Source organism: Amblyomma maculatum, chromosome 2 (genome assembly GCF_055883805.1).
Source record: "Amblyomma maculatum isolate TAMU_Amacu chromosome 2, ASM5588380v1, whole genome shotgun sequence".
In the NCBI taxonomy this organism is placed as follows: Eukaryota; Metazoa; Arthropoda; class Arachnida; order Ixodida; family Ixodidae; genus Amblyomma; species Amblyomma maculatum.
In genome coordinates this window covers 51541450-51558435 of record NC_139345.1, presented here as the reverse complement: position 1 = coordinate 51558435, position 16986 = coordinate 51541450, and the positions used below count along the sequence as shown (strand labels likewise).

Genomic DNA, 16986 nt, shown 5'->3' with positions numbered 1-16986 from the left:
TTTTGAAATTATGTATCTACAGGCAGAAATTCAAAAGCTGAAGCTACAGGCAGTGGGGCGGCTCTGTGTCAGCTTTCAAAAGCCTCTTAAATGGTGCAAACAGCAGACTTGTATCCAGGTTCGACTCGTGCACGAAGTCCTCGCTTTTGATATGAGCTGAGCAAAGTGTGCTGTGCTTCATTGGCTTCCATTTATTCCGTTTCATAGCCAATACCCACTGTTTTCACAGCTTGCTGTTCTTCAGAAACTGATGCAGGTTTACTCCGGGTACAGCACGTGTGTTAGGGCACCCGACGACTGCAGGGCAGCTCAGCATGGCTCTCACACTTAGGGTATGCACTATCGGTGCAAACAGATGAAACCCCGACAACTGTAGAACCCAAATTCCCTTTCTTTTACTTGCCTTCTGCTCTCCCTGACTGCGATGAAACCCCGATAACTGCAGAATCCAAATTCCCCTTCTTTCACTTGCTGTCTGCTCTCACTGACTGCGATGAAACCCCGACAACTGCAGAATCCAAATTCCCCTTCTTTTACTTGCCCTCACCGGCTGCGGTCGACGCATGATGGTCGTCTGCTAGTCAGCTCTCCACGCCCGGTTCTACGTCATATCCGACGAGCCGCCTAATTGTGCGACACACCAACAGGGGCACGCGTCGTGTGCTACAGGACTCTTAAATCTCCTATATCTCTGTTACATCTTTTCATACAAGCCTAAAACTTGGTCACAGCGGCTTTCATGGCGTATCAAAAAGATTTACAGCCATTCTGAGTGAGGTAGCGATATGTCGTTTCAGTTTGCCTTTAAAGCAAATTTCTGCAACTTTTTGTAAGGGGCTGCCAATACCTGGCACAGGCTCTTTGTTGAAGCTGATGCTGATGACATGGTCCGACACATCACCAGGCACAAAAGACACAGCGAACTTGGCCCCACCCATGGGATGGACGACAGTCGGGACATCCCGGTTGCGTGAGGTCACCGATATAGCCAGGTTGCCCTCGCCAGCACAACTCACATCGACTGTGAACAGAGAGAGAAATGTGAAGGTTCTTACTCTTTAGACAGGTCCAGAAATTTTCTGTACCGTATCACCTGCTCTATTACACTTGATAATAAGTTAATGCTGAGGTGCATTTTCAAAACCCCTAATACAACAGTAACAAATCATAAGTTAAAGCTTCTAGAACTTGTTCAAAAAGTAATATCCTGTAATGCGCTGAAGATAATGAATCCTTTAAAGCTGCTTAATCACAAACCAAAATATAGCATTCTAATGTGCACCTGTGATATCTTTGGTGGGGCAAATGTTTACCATGAGGCATTTTATCAGCATTTTTATGTGCATGCACATACTTTGAAACGCGCCTGGCTGTCTGCTTTCTTGCCTCCTCCACTGTTAAATGCAGTGAGCTAAACCTGTATTAAAATTCCACACCAGGTGTCACCCCTGTAAGTACTTCTGTCATGGACTGTCTGATCTGATGCAATGTAATCTGGTAGTTCGGTTTCGCTTCCACAAATGCAGGGCTTTTTTTTTATTTCTGTACTCAACTGCTCACGGTGGTCTACAGCGCAATGTCGCCGCTGTCCTCACCTGTGAACTGCACTGGCTTTCCCAGCGTGCCTTGGGACACAGCACTGACATCCACCTTGTGAGCATCGTATGCTTTGACCGTTGCGGGTGTACCCGCAAGCAGCTTGCCAGCGTGCTCCACCTGTACCATATATGGGCCTAAAAATAAAGAAAAGCAGTGCCTCATTACAAAACCCTCGTTTCGTATGTATGACACTATTAAAGTTCGTTGGTTTCTGCAAAAACTGCGGGACTGTTTTAGGGACCCGAGGTCGCAGGTGATATGAAGAGTGATGCCCCCACAGTGTTAAATGGCATCAAAGTGACTTCAGAAGTCTCTCGCAAGTCCGTCTGGCTGCATAAGCTCAGGAGCCTAACCGAATTATCGTGAAGCGTGCAGAGTCGCCGAGCTGGTACAGTGTGCAAGTAATTCTGGACTGACAACAATGATCCCCACCACCACAAAATGAAAAAAAAAAAAAAAAAAAATAAATAAATAAAAAAAGTTTTGAATTTGATGCGATTAAAGCAGCGTTTTTACAGCTTACCTACTTCCTCTGGGGCAAACTCAACATTCAGTCCTCCTCTTGAACTGCGACTTACTTTAGCAGGAATCTTTTTGTCACGAGGAGCTGTGTGAAAGAAAAAATATATCATAAAGCAGCAACACTAGCAAAGGAAGAAAGTACCCTCTTTTACCACTACAGTGTCACAACAAAATAAGTTAGCCAACAAAATTTGATTTCTATGCTCCCAATGTTGTGCCGCTAAAGCAGTTTGTGAATTGAAGTTGGAATAGTTGTTCTTGTTCAGCATAATTGAAATTCACACACAGAACAAGAAAAAAGAACACAACTGCTTCTTTTATGAGACCTTCAGCTTCTGAGAACAGAAACAAAGACATCCTGCAGTGTCCCGATATCAAAAGGAGTAATGGAGGTGTTAACTAGATCAGCCTTGTGTGCAAAATGTGCAGTTGATCAAACAGTGATCGTTTGAGAGAGAGTGCAGAGTCATTGCAGAACCCAGCCACTAAGAGCAACCTCACCCTGCACTGCAGAGGCTGCCAGGTTGGACATTGCAAACCCAATCTCTCCGGATGCATGATCATAAAGGAGAACGGTGATAAAGTCACACGTGAGATTATTGAATCTTTTTTAATATGTAAACGGAGTGGTGACTGTGTAAGCACTCCTTTGGTGGCATTGCTAAGAAAAAGATATTGTCTATCTGGAGAGATGGAATTTTCTTCATCATTGCTTGTCTGCACCTGCTGTAATTTATGTGTGGCGGTGTTTGAGTAGCCGCGTCCTTGGTTGATGTGCTTCGTTTTTCCTTGTGTACCCTCTGCGTTAAACAGAATGTTAGTTGGTAGATCATGTTGTGTGCTGTTCTTTTGTCCTGTCCTGTGTGAAAATTTCAATTATGCTAAGGCAGTGTACACTTATACTTTTATGCAAGAAACATTTTGATCTCATTCGTTCCAACAAAAAATTGGCAAAGCAAACGTTAAAGGACTGTGCTTTCTGTCATAATTATGCATAATATTTAAACTAGCCACACCTCCTCAACAGCAGATGGAACTGTCGCACTAAAAGAGGAAACCTTCGGCATACTAGCGCAGAAGCGTGCTAAACAAAACAAAAATTGTGAAAATTGCCAATTCTGTTTGCTCAATTTTTACAGCAACTAAAAATTCAATTTCCTTGGTATTCACTAACTGCTTTATACTGATGACACAGGACTTGGGAAGGACATACCATATGCGAAATGGGCATTCATGCAACAGTCTAAGGTGGCAGAGGCTCAACTGCTGTGGTAAGGTTACAAAATTTATTCGATAATACCAGCTACATCTGGCAAAATAGTGAGGGTGCCTGATTATCATAAGATGATCTTAGTCTGCTGTAGTCGACAGTCTACACTCCTTATTTCAGGGAAACTTGGTGTTGACAAGATGAAAGTGTTAGTTCAAATAAACAGGCAATTGCGATGGAGCAAAATTTGATTTAACAGTAGTCGAACGTATATTAATGTACAATAGTGATGATGCTGATGTGCTTCTATAATGATGCAAGTTCCATTTCTAGTCCTTGTAATCGACTGCAACTTCACCAAAGCTAATAGTATACCTAACCTGCAATGGAAAGCTTTCTGTCCTGAATGGTCGATTCTGTAGCGGTTTTGCCAGAAATGCTGTAGAAAAATTTTACTGAGAATTTTTCGACCAGTTCATGTGCCCGTTTTTATGAAACACGATGCTGGAAACCGGGAATAGCATCTGTGGTGACGATTGCACGCCGAGAAAAGTGATGTACCGAAAACTAATAAAAATCTCACCCGCCAGACAGCAATTAGACATTACAGTACAGAGTAGCACCCATTTTAATTTCTACACTCAAGGATTTTACGGCACAGGAAGGTATGCCTCATCGATGGAAGTTTTAGTGGTCCAAGGTTATTGCAGCTACTGCTTCATATGAACCAAGAATTCAAACTTGTGACAAATATTAAAAGTGCATCATCAGTGATGCAAACAGAGGGTGGTTTTTGCTCACAGGTGTACTAGAGAAAGTGCAAAATATAATAAAACAAGGTGAGCACTTTTCAAAGTATAAAGAACATTGTGCACTTAAGAAAACCAGTGACATTTTCCCGAGATGCTGTCACGCGAGTTACCTACTACAGTGATAACTACAGAGTTTCACTGCAAGAGGCCACTTCAGTCGTTTTCATGCAATGTTCAGTGCCAAATTAAAGCTATAAATCCTCGTTTCTTGGATATTGTGGTGCTCGATCTCTACTATATGAGGCAAGATCTTTTCACTTCCACCATAATCCCATTACATATACCGGTCAGTGTTCAGAAACAGCGGTCAGAAACACTTTCGTGAGATAATTTATTGAATCATCTCTTCCAGCAAAACCTTCCCAAATGGGTTAGTATGTATCTGCTGCATAAATGTTTGTGCACTCACAGATAACGGTCACCCGCAGTTGATCTTCGTCCGACACACCTGACACATGAAACCTGCTTGGACGATTGACAGGTATTAACTCCAGGGAGCTCAAGTCCACAGAGCACTGGTTCATGTCAGAAACCGGAAGCACCACTGGACAGCCTGCACAAAATTAACGATGAAGCAAACTGAGCTTGCAAACTAGATGGCTTATGTCAAACAGAATGTGACTGTGCAAATAAATTGCCGCAAATGACTAGAGAAGACGTCAAGAAATGACACCCACGGTACACTTGCAACTTCTGCTTTACTGGTGGTACAAAATCGCAAGCAGTATGCATATGTGAAAAAAATAATCAGTGTTAAACCGCAGCAATCGTGTGAGCATCAATCACTATGTGTGAAATAAAAAAAATAGGATAATATATGCAGCAGAATATCTACCTTTAATCTTAAAAGACAGTATCAAAGAAAAATCAACAGAAAAGACAGGAGAGTCACAAACTAAGACATGCCATCTTAAGTGGCCTCAAAAGAATCATTTAGAGTGGCTGGCTGCATCAATGTATGTAAGATAACAAAATATGATGAAACTGCTCAAATGAGGCATGGCGCACAAGGCAACGCGTATCGGAGTATCTGCATCGGAGCGTCTGATAGGAGCCTAATATAGGTTAGATCAGAACCGCATTAAAATTATTTGCTCTCAGACTATAGCTAACGCTCAAATATTTGCATTACGCACTCTTGTCCATTCTGCAAGCTACTTCTCCAAAAGGAATGAAAGACCCTCAGATGGAAGCTACAGGCAAGCAGCTTGGTGGTGTCTAAGGCCCTAGCAGCACATGGCTGAGCGAGAACACATAAAAATGAAGAGAAGAATCCACAAGTGAATACAATTGAAACAACATATGACATGAAAAGGGGTTACAGTGATCTTTTAGAAAGTGAAATAAGACAAGAGGAAAGGCTCAAGAACAAACAGAATGAATCACTTATTATTCAAATAGTAAGACAAACTCTTTACAGCATTGAGTTAAGCTGCCAGTACTAACATTTGAACTACAGTAAACGACTAGTGCAGCGATACCTGATACAGTGGAAACTCATGAATTCTCACTCACTTAATTCAAGCTTATGCCTGATTTAAACTGACCCTTTGGCCCTGTGCGCACTGAGAGTATTAAAAGACTCCTCTTTATTTAGATCCTCGTAACTTAAATAAATTTCCTGCCTCCTTTGAGATCTAATTAGTGAGACTTAGCAGCAAACTATATTGGCTTTCTTCACCACTTCTTTCTCTTTTGGTAGGAATGGCACACACAAGGTAGAATTTTTGTTTTTATACTGAACTTCTTTCTGAACGACATTCTGGTTAGGATCAGTTCGAATCCATAACGCCACTCTCACTGGAACCTTTCCTACTGAAATAAGTTCAGCCAGAAATGTTCTAACTAGGATAAGTGCAATGAATGACTTTAATTGCAGCCTGCTTAATGTTTTCACCTTTAACCTTTAGACCATTGTCAGATAAAAGGTTATAATGATCCCAATTAAGTGATCTTGTCATTTTTACACCCCACCTCTTATGGACATGCCTTTATGCTGAATTCATTTAACGAAGGTTAGAGAACTGCATTCAAAAGCACAAGGCTGACCCACTGCGCTTTAACCTCAGTTATAGTGAAAAAGAACCCTGCTATTGAGGAGATCATTGGGTCATTTTGTTGTGTTTCCACATCTACTATTATTATCATAAGCATTTTTTTTCGTTATTATTAATTGGTATTATTATTAGTACGTAGCATCATGCTGACTTTCAAGCTGCACTCCAAGCTTTCTTCAAAGGCCAAGTCAAACAAGAGAGCCTAATGCCCACCTGGCACATTTTCCCCGTTGAACATGATGCTGACCATGTGAGGCACAGCCCGCAGTGGCTTGAAGCTGACCAGGCATCGACCACTGTTGAGCACTTGCACCTGGTTGGGCACCTCACCGTTGTTCACAGATATCTCTAGTTGCCCCTCGCCAGCTCTTGATGCATCCACTGCGCAGTAGTTAAAAAAAATCCACGATGTGCCAGCCTCTTGGTGAGACAACACTAACACTAAAACATCGAGCAATCTGGCAGTGCATGTATTGTTAAGGTTTATTCCATACCTTCCTCAACACACTCACTTGCATGACACATACGGCTGGCTCATTTTCTTACGTATATTTGTGTTGAAAATCTCGTAGGGCACGTCCTCCTGCCTAGATAAATTTAATTTTGGAGTTCAGCCAGCTGCATTCCTTTTAGTAGCTAAGGACTTAGGAGGCAGCTGAATTCTCATTGTGGTTAAGCAATAAACTTGCACTGGAAATCAGATCACAGTGATGCATCCAAGGCAAAAAGAGTCAAAATGCTTTCAGAGAAGAGTTAATGATGGTACAAAGTTACTCATTATACAAGTCATGAAGTGCATCCTTTTCTACAGAAACCCACTTTTTTTTTTTACAGCTTCAATTTTAAGAAAGGTAACCAGCTATAAATAGCAGAAATTTTCATCAAGGGTGTGGCTTCTGTCATCACCTCTAACAACAGACGGCAGTATCCTTTACCTGTCAGGTTACGGATATGAACATGGTGTCTTAATGCTGAAAACAATATGCATCGGTTAAAGAAACAGAAAATTAAATAAATTATTTGCACTACTTTCAGCAAGGACAATAGGAGTTTGAAGCAACAAATATTCAGTCAATGCACATAGGTATAATTATTTAAGCAAGGTTAATGGCTTTATAGCAGCTTTTGTGTCATACAGAGAGAAATATAAATGTCTTGCCTCACTAACCTCCCGGGCTGCCTTAAATTGCATGCAGAGGTGAAATTGTGGAGTGATTTTTATTTAACACCATGTCTGGTTGTGGTCACAATGATATGGATATGCCTGCCATTGCAGCAACGCAGAAAACGAGAGTTTGCAATAGAAGAAATGGTCACGCCATCTGCCACCATGGCGCAAAGTCCGCGTCTAAAGACAAGATAATAGCAATGACAGGGGGCAGAGTGAATTTTGCTTCCAAAAAAGAGGGGTCACCCCCATTTTCATCAATGAAAAAATACACCTTTGTGATTTGTTGATATTATTGATGCTACCATATATATCTAATTCATTCTGCCTCAGTCAGCTAGGTAATACGCCTGAACAAAACTAAAATCCCCGGCAAAATTCTGCCTCTGGACAAAACTTGAGCCTCAGCAGGCCAATGGTAAGATCAGTAGTTAAACCTTACTCCCTCAGCATTTCAACAGCATTGAGTATGCCTGCAAGGGGTAGCAACTTACCTTGGAACTGAGATGTCTGGCCCACAACACAGGACTGTGGAACATCGCTGAGGGTGATGCACGAAGCATCGTAAGCCTTTGACACAAAAGGGCTGCCTGGAACCTTCTGACCACCAGCCATAACTTCTATTTGGTAAGTGCCTGAAAAGCATGTTGAAAGATAACGTCATCAACTTTTGTGGCTGTGTATAAAGAAAAGGTAGCCATTACATGAGTTACCAGCATCAAAACAATAGAAATACTGGTCTACCTTACTGCTCAAAGAGCGTGTAAGTATGAATGACTTGTCTTGACCTGCTTAGCGTTATCTCGATCATTCCATAAATAAAAGAAAACTTAGTTATCACTGCCAAATGGCCATGCTATTTTGAACAGTGGTAATGCAATTACTCGATATCTCAACTGCACAAAAGCAAAAAAAAAAAAAAAAAAAAAAGACTTGCATCCCATTGCTTAACAGGTCCCCACTTCTATGTTCTTGCCAGTCCAAGCTTTGCTTAACAAAGGTATGAGTGGTACTCCAGAAGCTCAGTCGCGAGAAACAAATGCGTGTCAGTAGTCTTGGGCTTACCAGCTTCCAAAGCTGTGAACTCTACAAGGTGGCAATCTGGGCGCTCCAAAATAACAGGCTGGATTCTTGATTTTCCAGGACCTGAAAAGAAAAAGCACAGTGCATATATAAAGCTGTGGCCTCTGAGATTTGTAATGTTACGATCATTTCCCTTCCGGTTTCTCCAGCATTACATTTATGTAAGGACACGTTTAATTCTTGCACTCGTGCCCACCAGTGAAAGAAGATATCGCTATGTCTTACCCTTGACATTGACCTTGATGTCTTCCTTGTTACACCCTGGTGCATGCACCTCAAAGCTTGTTGTCTTGCCACAGCTGAATGTCTGCAGGCTTTGACCTCTGGCAGACATGGGCCCACGTTTGGGAACTTCCCGAACTTCACACTTCCATGGAGAACCTGCACACGTAAAAAAAAAAAGCAGATAGTGTAGGCTATAAAATAAACCTTTAATAGAATGGCAGTCTCACATTTGACATTAAGTAAATATTGAGAAGAAAGTATTTCTGATTAAGAGGAGAAATACACGAGTAGAGCGGTAATGAACATCGAGGAAAAACAAAGCAATTACCGGGTACTTTTTCACCGTTGAACTTCATTTCCACCGTGTGCACAGTGGCTGTTCGGGGAACAAATGAGGCAAGGAAACGATGGCCGCCCAAAGGTTTGACGTGGCTAGTAACATGGTCCCCATTCACCATGATCTCCAGGTTGCCCGATCCAGCCTCAGCTCCATCAACTGTCGAGACAAGGCACAGAAAATTAAGTCAGCTTGTTGAACGAGTGTGACCACTCGATTTTTCTAAGCTGTAGTATATATTGAAAAAAATTAAGCAAATATTTTTTTTGTCCCATTAGACAGCAAAGCATGACACCCATAGGCTGGAGGTGAATCCAAATTTTTTCTTTTTTGACAAGACAACTTAGGTTCCTAATGCTTCAACCATAAATGAATCAGTTTAACAAAGGACCTACAATTACTCTTGTATCTACACGCATGGTGTTGTCATCGCAAATGTTTAAACCAGTGCACGTGTTTCGTGTAATGCTGATGAGTGTTCAATGAAGTGATGGTTTCTCCTCCAGTGTCTATAAAAAATTGTGCTGGACATACTCTGGTGTGTGCTGTACTGGTTGTGTGTGCTGTAGTGTGCGGTACTGCTGTAGGAGATGAGATATTTCAACATAGCATTGATTCTACTCTTCTGCGACGGCATGCTGCTTTGCTGTTTCATCATCATGCAAAACACCAGCTCGGCCAACATTCTACGCTATAAATGCATGCTCAGCACGCAACACAACACTCCATCAGACAAAATTTACTTGGTTATACGGAACTTTTTAAAACACTTATAGCAAGACACAAAAAAAATTACTTATACTTGCTACCCCTGTTACTTGTGTGAACTGGACTTCTTAAATATATTATTAACCTTTTCACCAAAAATAGGACAAAGTGAAATGCATTGCTATTCGAACTTTTTTACCTTCATTGATTTCATAAAGAAAGTTAACAATGACTCCACGCTATTACCATATGATATGTTATTGTAGAGTTTGTTTTGAAGCTGTTTGATCACAAGCTGTTTAGTATATAAAAAGAAAGAAGTGAGCTTGAAAGAGAAATGTAATGCTTTAATGTAACCTATCAGAATGACAGTAAATATATTGCAGGTAGAAAGACAAAGGTGTTACAAAAAATTAGGCACAGCACCGAGGTTATTGGACTCTAGTAACTGCATGGTGGCCACCACATCAGCTGTCAAGTCAAGAGAAGGCCTATGGCCAGCATTAGAATTTACTCATGATAGGAATACTTGTGAAACCTCCTTTTGCTGGGATTGAAACATTAGCCTACATATGTGACCACATATAAATAAAAATGAGCAAGCAAGCAAACTGGGAACTTACTCTCGAACTCAACAGGTTGTCCAACAGTTCCGTTGGGGACATCTCCGACTTTAATCTTGGTGGCATCAAAAGCGTGGCTGCGAAAAGGGCTGCCTGGCAGGGGGCGGCCCTGGAGCTTCACTTCAATGACATGTTCGCCCACTTCAGAAGTGATGAACTCAACGTCTACCTCTCCTGGATGTGGCATATCCATGTGCACAGGGAACTCTCGACCTGTAGGAGCTGGCCGAAGAAAGGCATCCAGAAATACTTATATATTTTTGTTCCAAACGAGGTGGCGTGCAGTGTAGTTACATTATCAATATGCGATCAGATTGTTTCATGAGAAGTACAGCGATTCAATTGCCACTCATTTCAACAGCCGTTCAGCTGAATAAAAGTGGAAGCTGCCTGCATAACTGGAGCATTAGTTGCCCAGACCATCTAAAATTACTTTACTGGGAAAAGAGCTGAACAGATGAAAATCATCAACACAACTGTGGCCAGTATGCCATCTTCATGTTTCTGCCGTTACCTTAAAAATGCTCAAAGTCTCCAATGCAGGTCTAATACAACATCAACACACCATACTGCTTATTCATCAGAAGCCACAGTACCATCTCCAACTACCATCTCCACCATAATTTCCTCGTAACATTCCACAAAAGAAACGTTTTTAACAGCCACAATAAACATTGCCACAAATTGTCTCAGTTTTTCTGACTTCAAATTTCATTCATTCTCTGTTTTGACTACCTCATTCAACTGATGTACAGAGCTCACCTACCAGTGACGGTCACCTGAAAGTCGTCTCGGTCAAAGTCGGGAGCGCTGATTCGGAATGTCGCAGGCTGCTTGACAGGCACAAGTTTCAGTGCCTCGCCTGAAATCTTTACTTGCGCTATGTCACCACCTCCTCGAGGTGCAATCGGAGGAGGCCCCGCTTGTCTGGCTCCAGGCGTTGCCTTCGCCTCACTGCTAGTCTCGCTCACCCGCGTCCGCTGCTGCTCCACGTGATGGTGCATCTCCTGTCGGCTGTCTACACGGTGCTCTTCTTTTGTTATCTAAGAGAGAAAAGAGATAGAATAAAACTTGAGACACTGAATGGACATATATAAAAGAGAGAAGAAATGTGGATGCAGAGTTTTGATTAGTATTGCTGAAGCGCTGCGGTACGCGAAATGAAATAGTAAACAAAATCAAAGCATTGCGTCAGTATTGTAACTGAAAGCTCAGACGTAGAAAAAAAGAGACAGAAGACAGGAAAGCAAAGAAATAGAATGAACAAGTTGTGACGCACGAAGCTACCTGGTTATAACCTTGCAATAACAGAGACAAAACTAATATCCAACCTTTTATTTTTCGTTCTCGGTTACACCTACTGTGTCTCACGCTCCTAGCTCACAACATGGTAGTAGTGTTGCTCACAAATTACCTGAGCTGTGCACACAATCCTTGCACGAAAACAAGGAACTACCTCTGGCTTACTAGCGAATAATTGTGGTTTCACATTGTGAAGCAGCCTCGAAGTTTAACATTATGATCTTTCAACTTCTACACAAGCACTTTCAGAAATAAGTAGCATGTAAGATCTTTTTGCCATACCTGGCGCTGAGCTACAACAGGTGGAGTCATTTGCCTCATTTCTGGGCTTTTGCGCCTCTCCAGAGTTGTGGAAGTTCTCGAACTTGAAAAATGTTCTTCTCTAGTCCCATTTCTCTCTTCGGACAATGCTCGGCTCTGGTTTCGAACCGATGGCGATGGGATTGCCGGTGCTGGCTTTCTCGGGGTAGGAGGTGGAGGTGCCTTGCTTGCATGCCGTGATGAGGGCCGTTCAGGTGTGGCATTTCGAGGTGGCGATGGAACTGCTCTGCTGACCACGCTTTCCACATTGGCTCTTGTGGCGTGTATGACGCTTGATGACTCCTGTCGCGTGGTCGTGGTCTCGATGCGAGACTGAACAAACTCGAGTGCATTCCGTGACACACGACCATCCGGATCTGTCTTTGTTGGTGATGTGACTCGAGACGAGGCCAAGGAAGAAGGGAAGAAAGATGACGCAGAGCTGGACACTCTGTCACCACTTGGTGTTATTGTGCGCGTGAAGAAGGCTTCACCAAGAGAGCTTGGAGAGTCTGGCTCTTCAGCAGTGGAGATTATTGTGAATGGAGAGCCTATGAAAAAATTGCAATAGAAGGATTAGCCTCAAATGAATCGAAGTTGCGCTTATCCAATATCATAATAATCTCTAGTCTGATCACAAAAAGAGAGCAGTTGCAGTGTGACACAAGTGTTATGAAAGCTCCTGTGAAATAAGGTAATGTGAGGTAAGGTGGAGTAAGGCAAGGCAAGGCCAGGTAACATACACTAATGTCTAGCTATGCAAGGTGTTCGGAGCTGCTTTAAGTAATGCTCAGCTTCTGCTTCATTAAAAAAAAAAAAAAAAAAAAGCTGAAAAATATACCATGCTCAAAATCTGTCTGAAATGAAGGACCAAACACAAAAAAAGATTTGAGAACGAATCGGTAACTCCATTAAAATGTGAACTTGATACCATGTCAAGATCTTTCTTTCAGATATCCCCTGTGTGAAGCCACTTGCATGAAACCCTTAGCAGTCATTCTTTGTCCAGGTACTAAGAAGAGGCTTCAAATTATCTTTGTACCATAAATGCTCCCACACAAAGCTAGGTTGATTGTTCACGAGCGACTCTAGAAGAGGTTCGTAGCAGCTGCGAACGCGTTCCTTCACTGCTTGGCATTCAACAAATGGATATACACTTATTCTTTAGCATCAGCCTGCCATTTGCAGCACTTTGCCTCAGTCTCTTTAGCTTGAAGCTCTGAATCTGTTTCCCACTTCACTCGTCTCGCATCAGCTTCCTGCTGTGTGCCATCAACATTTCGCAATCTATGATTATGCACCGTGCTCATCTTCGGTGGTGTTGCACTCAGTAGGGTGCCCCAGTGATGTGCCAAAGACTGTACACACTAGTAAAAGCCATTGCATACACCATATCAATAGAAGGCCGCCCTAGGCATAAGTGGCCTTCCACTCTCAGATGGCACAGTATAAGTATTCTCAACGATGGCTTCACAACTACCTTGTGACATCAGGTGCTTTGTCAATTTCAGTGTTTTCCTTCACTGCTGTTCAACACATGTACTGTCAGCAGCAAAAGTTTGCGGGACCTACACCGCATGGCGTAGCGGCGAAAACTGCATTACTGCGCCATCTGCCGCAATTGCACCCAATGACAGGGCTAACGGAACTTGCGCCTGAAGTATTCTTTGCACACGCCTGTCCTTGCTTCACTATCAAGAATATCTCGGCGCTTACTTTCCTGGAATCTGCTTTTGATGCTCGTTGCTGTCGCTGAATCACTGTGTCACTATCGCTGCACAGGGTGTAGTGCGAAAGGCGCTGGTGAACTCCTTCTATCACGCCTGCCAAAGTAGAGAGGTGGCGAATGTCACACAGCAAGCTGCTTCTGTGAATCTGATAAGCACGTCACAGGGAAGCAAGCGACAAGGCATGCTTGATGGCCAAGAAAGGACAGGCGTGCATATAGCCTGTTTCAGACGCTATTTCCTTTAGCCTCGCCATCGGGCTCAATTGCGGCAGATGACGCAGCAATGCAGTTTTCAGTCACTCTGCCACACGCTGGAGATCCCGCAAACTTTTGTGGCTGACAGTACCTAGAGGTAGCATGCGTTCTTCATGTCACGGGGCACCCAGGTTTGATCCCACTGTCCACTAATTAACAAATTTTCTTTATAGTGCTATTAATTTAATTTGCTGGGTCACAAGCTACTTGAATTGAAATTACTGTCCAACTGACATCAAGTAGTTCTTCAAATGGAAGGTGTAATGCTGATGCACCAGAAGAAACCTAGAGGCAAAGGAACTCCCTGTACACTGAAGAGACCAACGACTGATTAAAGAAATAAAAAAGCAACTTGTAGGTGTTTGACAATCCCAAAGTGTGTATGTGTTCTTTCGTTTCTTGTCCTGTCAGCTGGCCTGCTAATAAGATGTTTAAAGTGCCTCCACTCATTGTGGCAGACCTATACCTTATTTGCATTCACTGTGCCACACAAGTTATATACGTAAAAGTATAGAGACAAGCCAGATATCACATCAATGCCGTAGATACACATCCACATCTTCAGATCATAAGATGAATATTGAATGCACTATCCTCCAGAGATCTTGCAAGCTAAAAATCGTTTTTTTTTTTTACATTTATAGATATATGTGAAGGCAGGAAGGCAGTGAGGCAGTAACCCACCATGTACATCAACATTATTGAATGTGGCAAAAATCTTGTAGTGGCCTTCCCTTGAAGGCAGGAATGAAACCACGTAGGTGCCATCGCCCCGCTCATCTATGCTGACGGGCACATTGTGACCGTCAATCTGTACGTCCAGCTGTACTTTGCCCCAGCCAGCTCGACTTGCATCGCACTCAAAGACCACTTCCTTGCCCATTTGCACAGCACTTGGACCATTCACCTGCATGTGCAGGGCAAAAGAGATGCATTTTCATGAGGAAGTTCCGAGCAGCGCTGACACTTCTGCCTACATGATGAAACCACTTGCAAGCACACAATTTGAACCATTTCAGCTTACAGCTACCACCGCAGTGCTACGCAGTGTCAGCTATCATAGCAGTATAGCGACATTGATAGAAGAAACAGTTTATTGTCAGGAGAACTGTTATATTCATGCTCAGAAAGAGCGAAAGATACACAGTACTGACATCACAGGTATTGTCTCATTTCTAAAATGGCATCTGAAAAATGAATGACTGTGCATGCATTAAGATTTTTAACTGAGATGACCAGCCATTCCATGACTATCAAGAAATGCTTGATAGGTACAACTTGCATTCATAAAAAAAAAATCAATTTTGTAAGAGAAATTTTAAAGATGTTTTTTAAATTTCATCACAAGCGTAAAGAATCCCTTCTAACTTGCAAACAAAAAAAAAAAAAAAAAAAAAAAGAAATTCAAGATCATGCATTCTTGCACACTAATCCATACGTCTGCTAAGCCCAAGGATAAGTTGACTTCTACATTATAGTATTGAGCCTAAAGCGCCATCTAGACTAGGTGCTCACCGTCACTTGTGTGGGGTCATAGACGTAACATGTGAATGGGCTGCCTTGGATGTGCTCCCCTGAGTATGTGACATCAATCTTCCATTCACCTGAAAAAGATATTGAAAACACATTACGAAAAGGAAAAAACTTTTTATGACCTCGCAACCAAGACATATCGAATATATTAAACTGCTCTGCACATATGGCTTCATTACTGGTAGGACACGGGGAGAGAAAAGTGGTGCTGTAAACAGTAAACACAAACAGTGAATGGCATACTGTGAACATGAATCAGTGGAGGTGTGAGAGAAAACTTTACAGAGCACTGCATATATCAAAGCAATGCTACTGTCCTGAAGAAAGTGCCACAAGAAAATTAGCACAGGCCGAAATGAGGACACCAGTCTCTGTTGCAACGTCCAAACTCACCTATTTCGTTTGGCATAAAAGTGGAAGTGAAGACTCCATCAGTTTCCTTGACAGAGCATTCCATGGTCTTGCCACTAGGTGAGACAGCTTCCACATGAATGTTGCCAGTCCCAGCTCCGTTGGAACTGATCTAATTAACGTGGATGGGAAAAAAAAATCAGTAACAAAGTTCCCCACAGCATTCGTAGGCACTGATGAGCACAATGCAATAAACTAAGCACATGCAATGCACTTGCCACCTAAATGTACAATGAAAATTTTGCAGTGTTCATTTAAAATACTGCTGCAGCCCATTCGAAACGAAGTGTTTGCAGTTCAATAAATTCAATAAACTAGGGTATAGATGAGCAGTGCAACTCTCCATAGTTAGCGCACAAAAAAATGTGTAGCTGCAATCATGGACATAGTTTTTCTGTAGGCCCACAGCTGCTAGTGTATACGATTAGGCATTCCCAGTCAACAAGCAATGCAATAAAGACGTATTCCCGAGAACAAGTGAAACTCACTTTAGAAAAAAGTGCAGTGTAATCACTAACAAGCTTCCTCAATCAAACATTATTACGAATCCAGGCACAACTATATGACACTATGAACACATGCACTCACCAGCACTTCAACCAGGGATCCCAGGGCACAGGGATCAATGCCGGAGAAGAGAATACGAGAGATGTCCGGATGAACACGGACGTGCATGGGACAGCCAGTCACCAATTCACCTTCACAGTATACACTCAGCTGGTAATTGGCACAAAAGAGAAAAAAAGAAAAACAGCTATTGTGAGCTATTGTGTTAGCATACTTTTTGTTTTATCACAGATTATTTGTTCACATGACAAATCACCTGTACTTTGGCTTTGGTCTCTTTCCTTGTAATTTTCATTTCAATCCCCCCGCCTCCAACTCTAACACACACAAACATGTGCACTATAACGCTATCTATGGCACTATATGGGTAATGTGATAAATAAATACAATGCTTTCATGTGAAATGCATGCAATAATGTTGAGGATGTTTCCCACAGGATATGATCTAAGAGTTAGAAAAAACACAAAGGTTACAGAAAGCTGTTATGACTAAATGTGAGGGAAAAAAACACAGCGTACATTTCACTAGCGTTCATTTTTGTCCT

The 16986-nt window shown here is 42.2% G+C and overlaps 1 protein-coding gene across 1 annotated transcript in view; it reads right to left on the bottom strand.

Annotated features, from left to right (window-relative positions):
* The window catches only part of jbug (filamin-type immunoglobulin domains fbug), a 161699-nt gene that overhangs the window by 47227 nt on the left and 97486 nt on the right, over positions 1 to 16986 (bottom strand). Inside the window, exons 9-24 of the mRNA XM_084594126.1 lie at positions 16463 to 16591; positions 15857 to 15986; positions 15446 to 15534; positions 14615 to 14837; positions 11929 to 12497; positions 11111 to 11387; positions 10345 to 10566; positions 9005 to 9172; positions 8677 to 8832; positions 8434 to 8514; positions 7863 to 8003; positions 6414 to 6581; positions 4553 to 4696; positions 2123 to 2206; positions 1596 to 1733; positions 848 to 1021 (exon numbers count right to left, since the gene is read on the bottom strand). Coding sequence (XP_084450252.1) covers positions 848 to 1021; positions 1596 to 1733; positions 2123 to 2206; positions 4553 to 4696; positions 6414 to 6581; positions 7863 to 8003; positions 8434 to 8514; positions 8677 to 8832; positions 9005 to 9172; positions 10345 to 10566; positions 11111 to 11387; positions 11929 to 12497; positions 14615 to 14837; positions 15446 to 15534; positions 15857 to 15986; positions 16463 to 16591 — 2893 coding nt within the window. The remainder of the gene's footprint in view (positions 1 to 847; positions 1022 to 1595; positions 1734 to 2122; positions 2207 to 4552; positions 4697 to 6413; positions 6582 to 7862; positions 8004 to 8433; positions 8515 to 8676; positions 8833 to 9004; positions 9173 to 10344; positions 10567 to 11110; positions 11388 to 11928; positions 12498 to 14614; positions 14838 to 15445; positions 15535 to 15856; positions 15987 to 16462; positions 16592 to 16986) is intronic.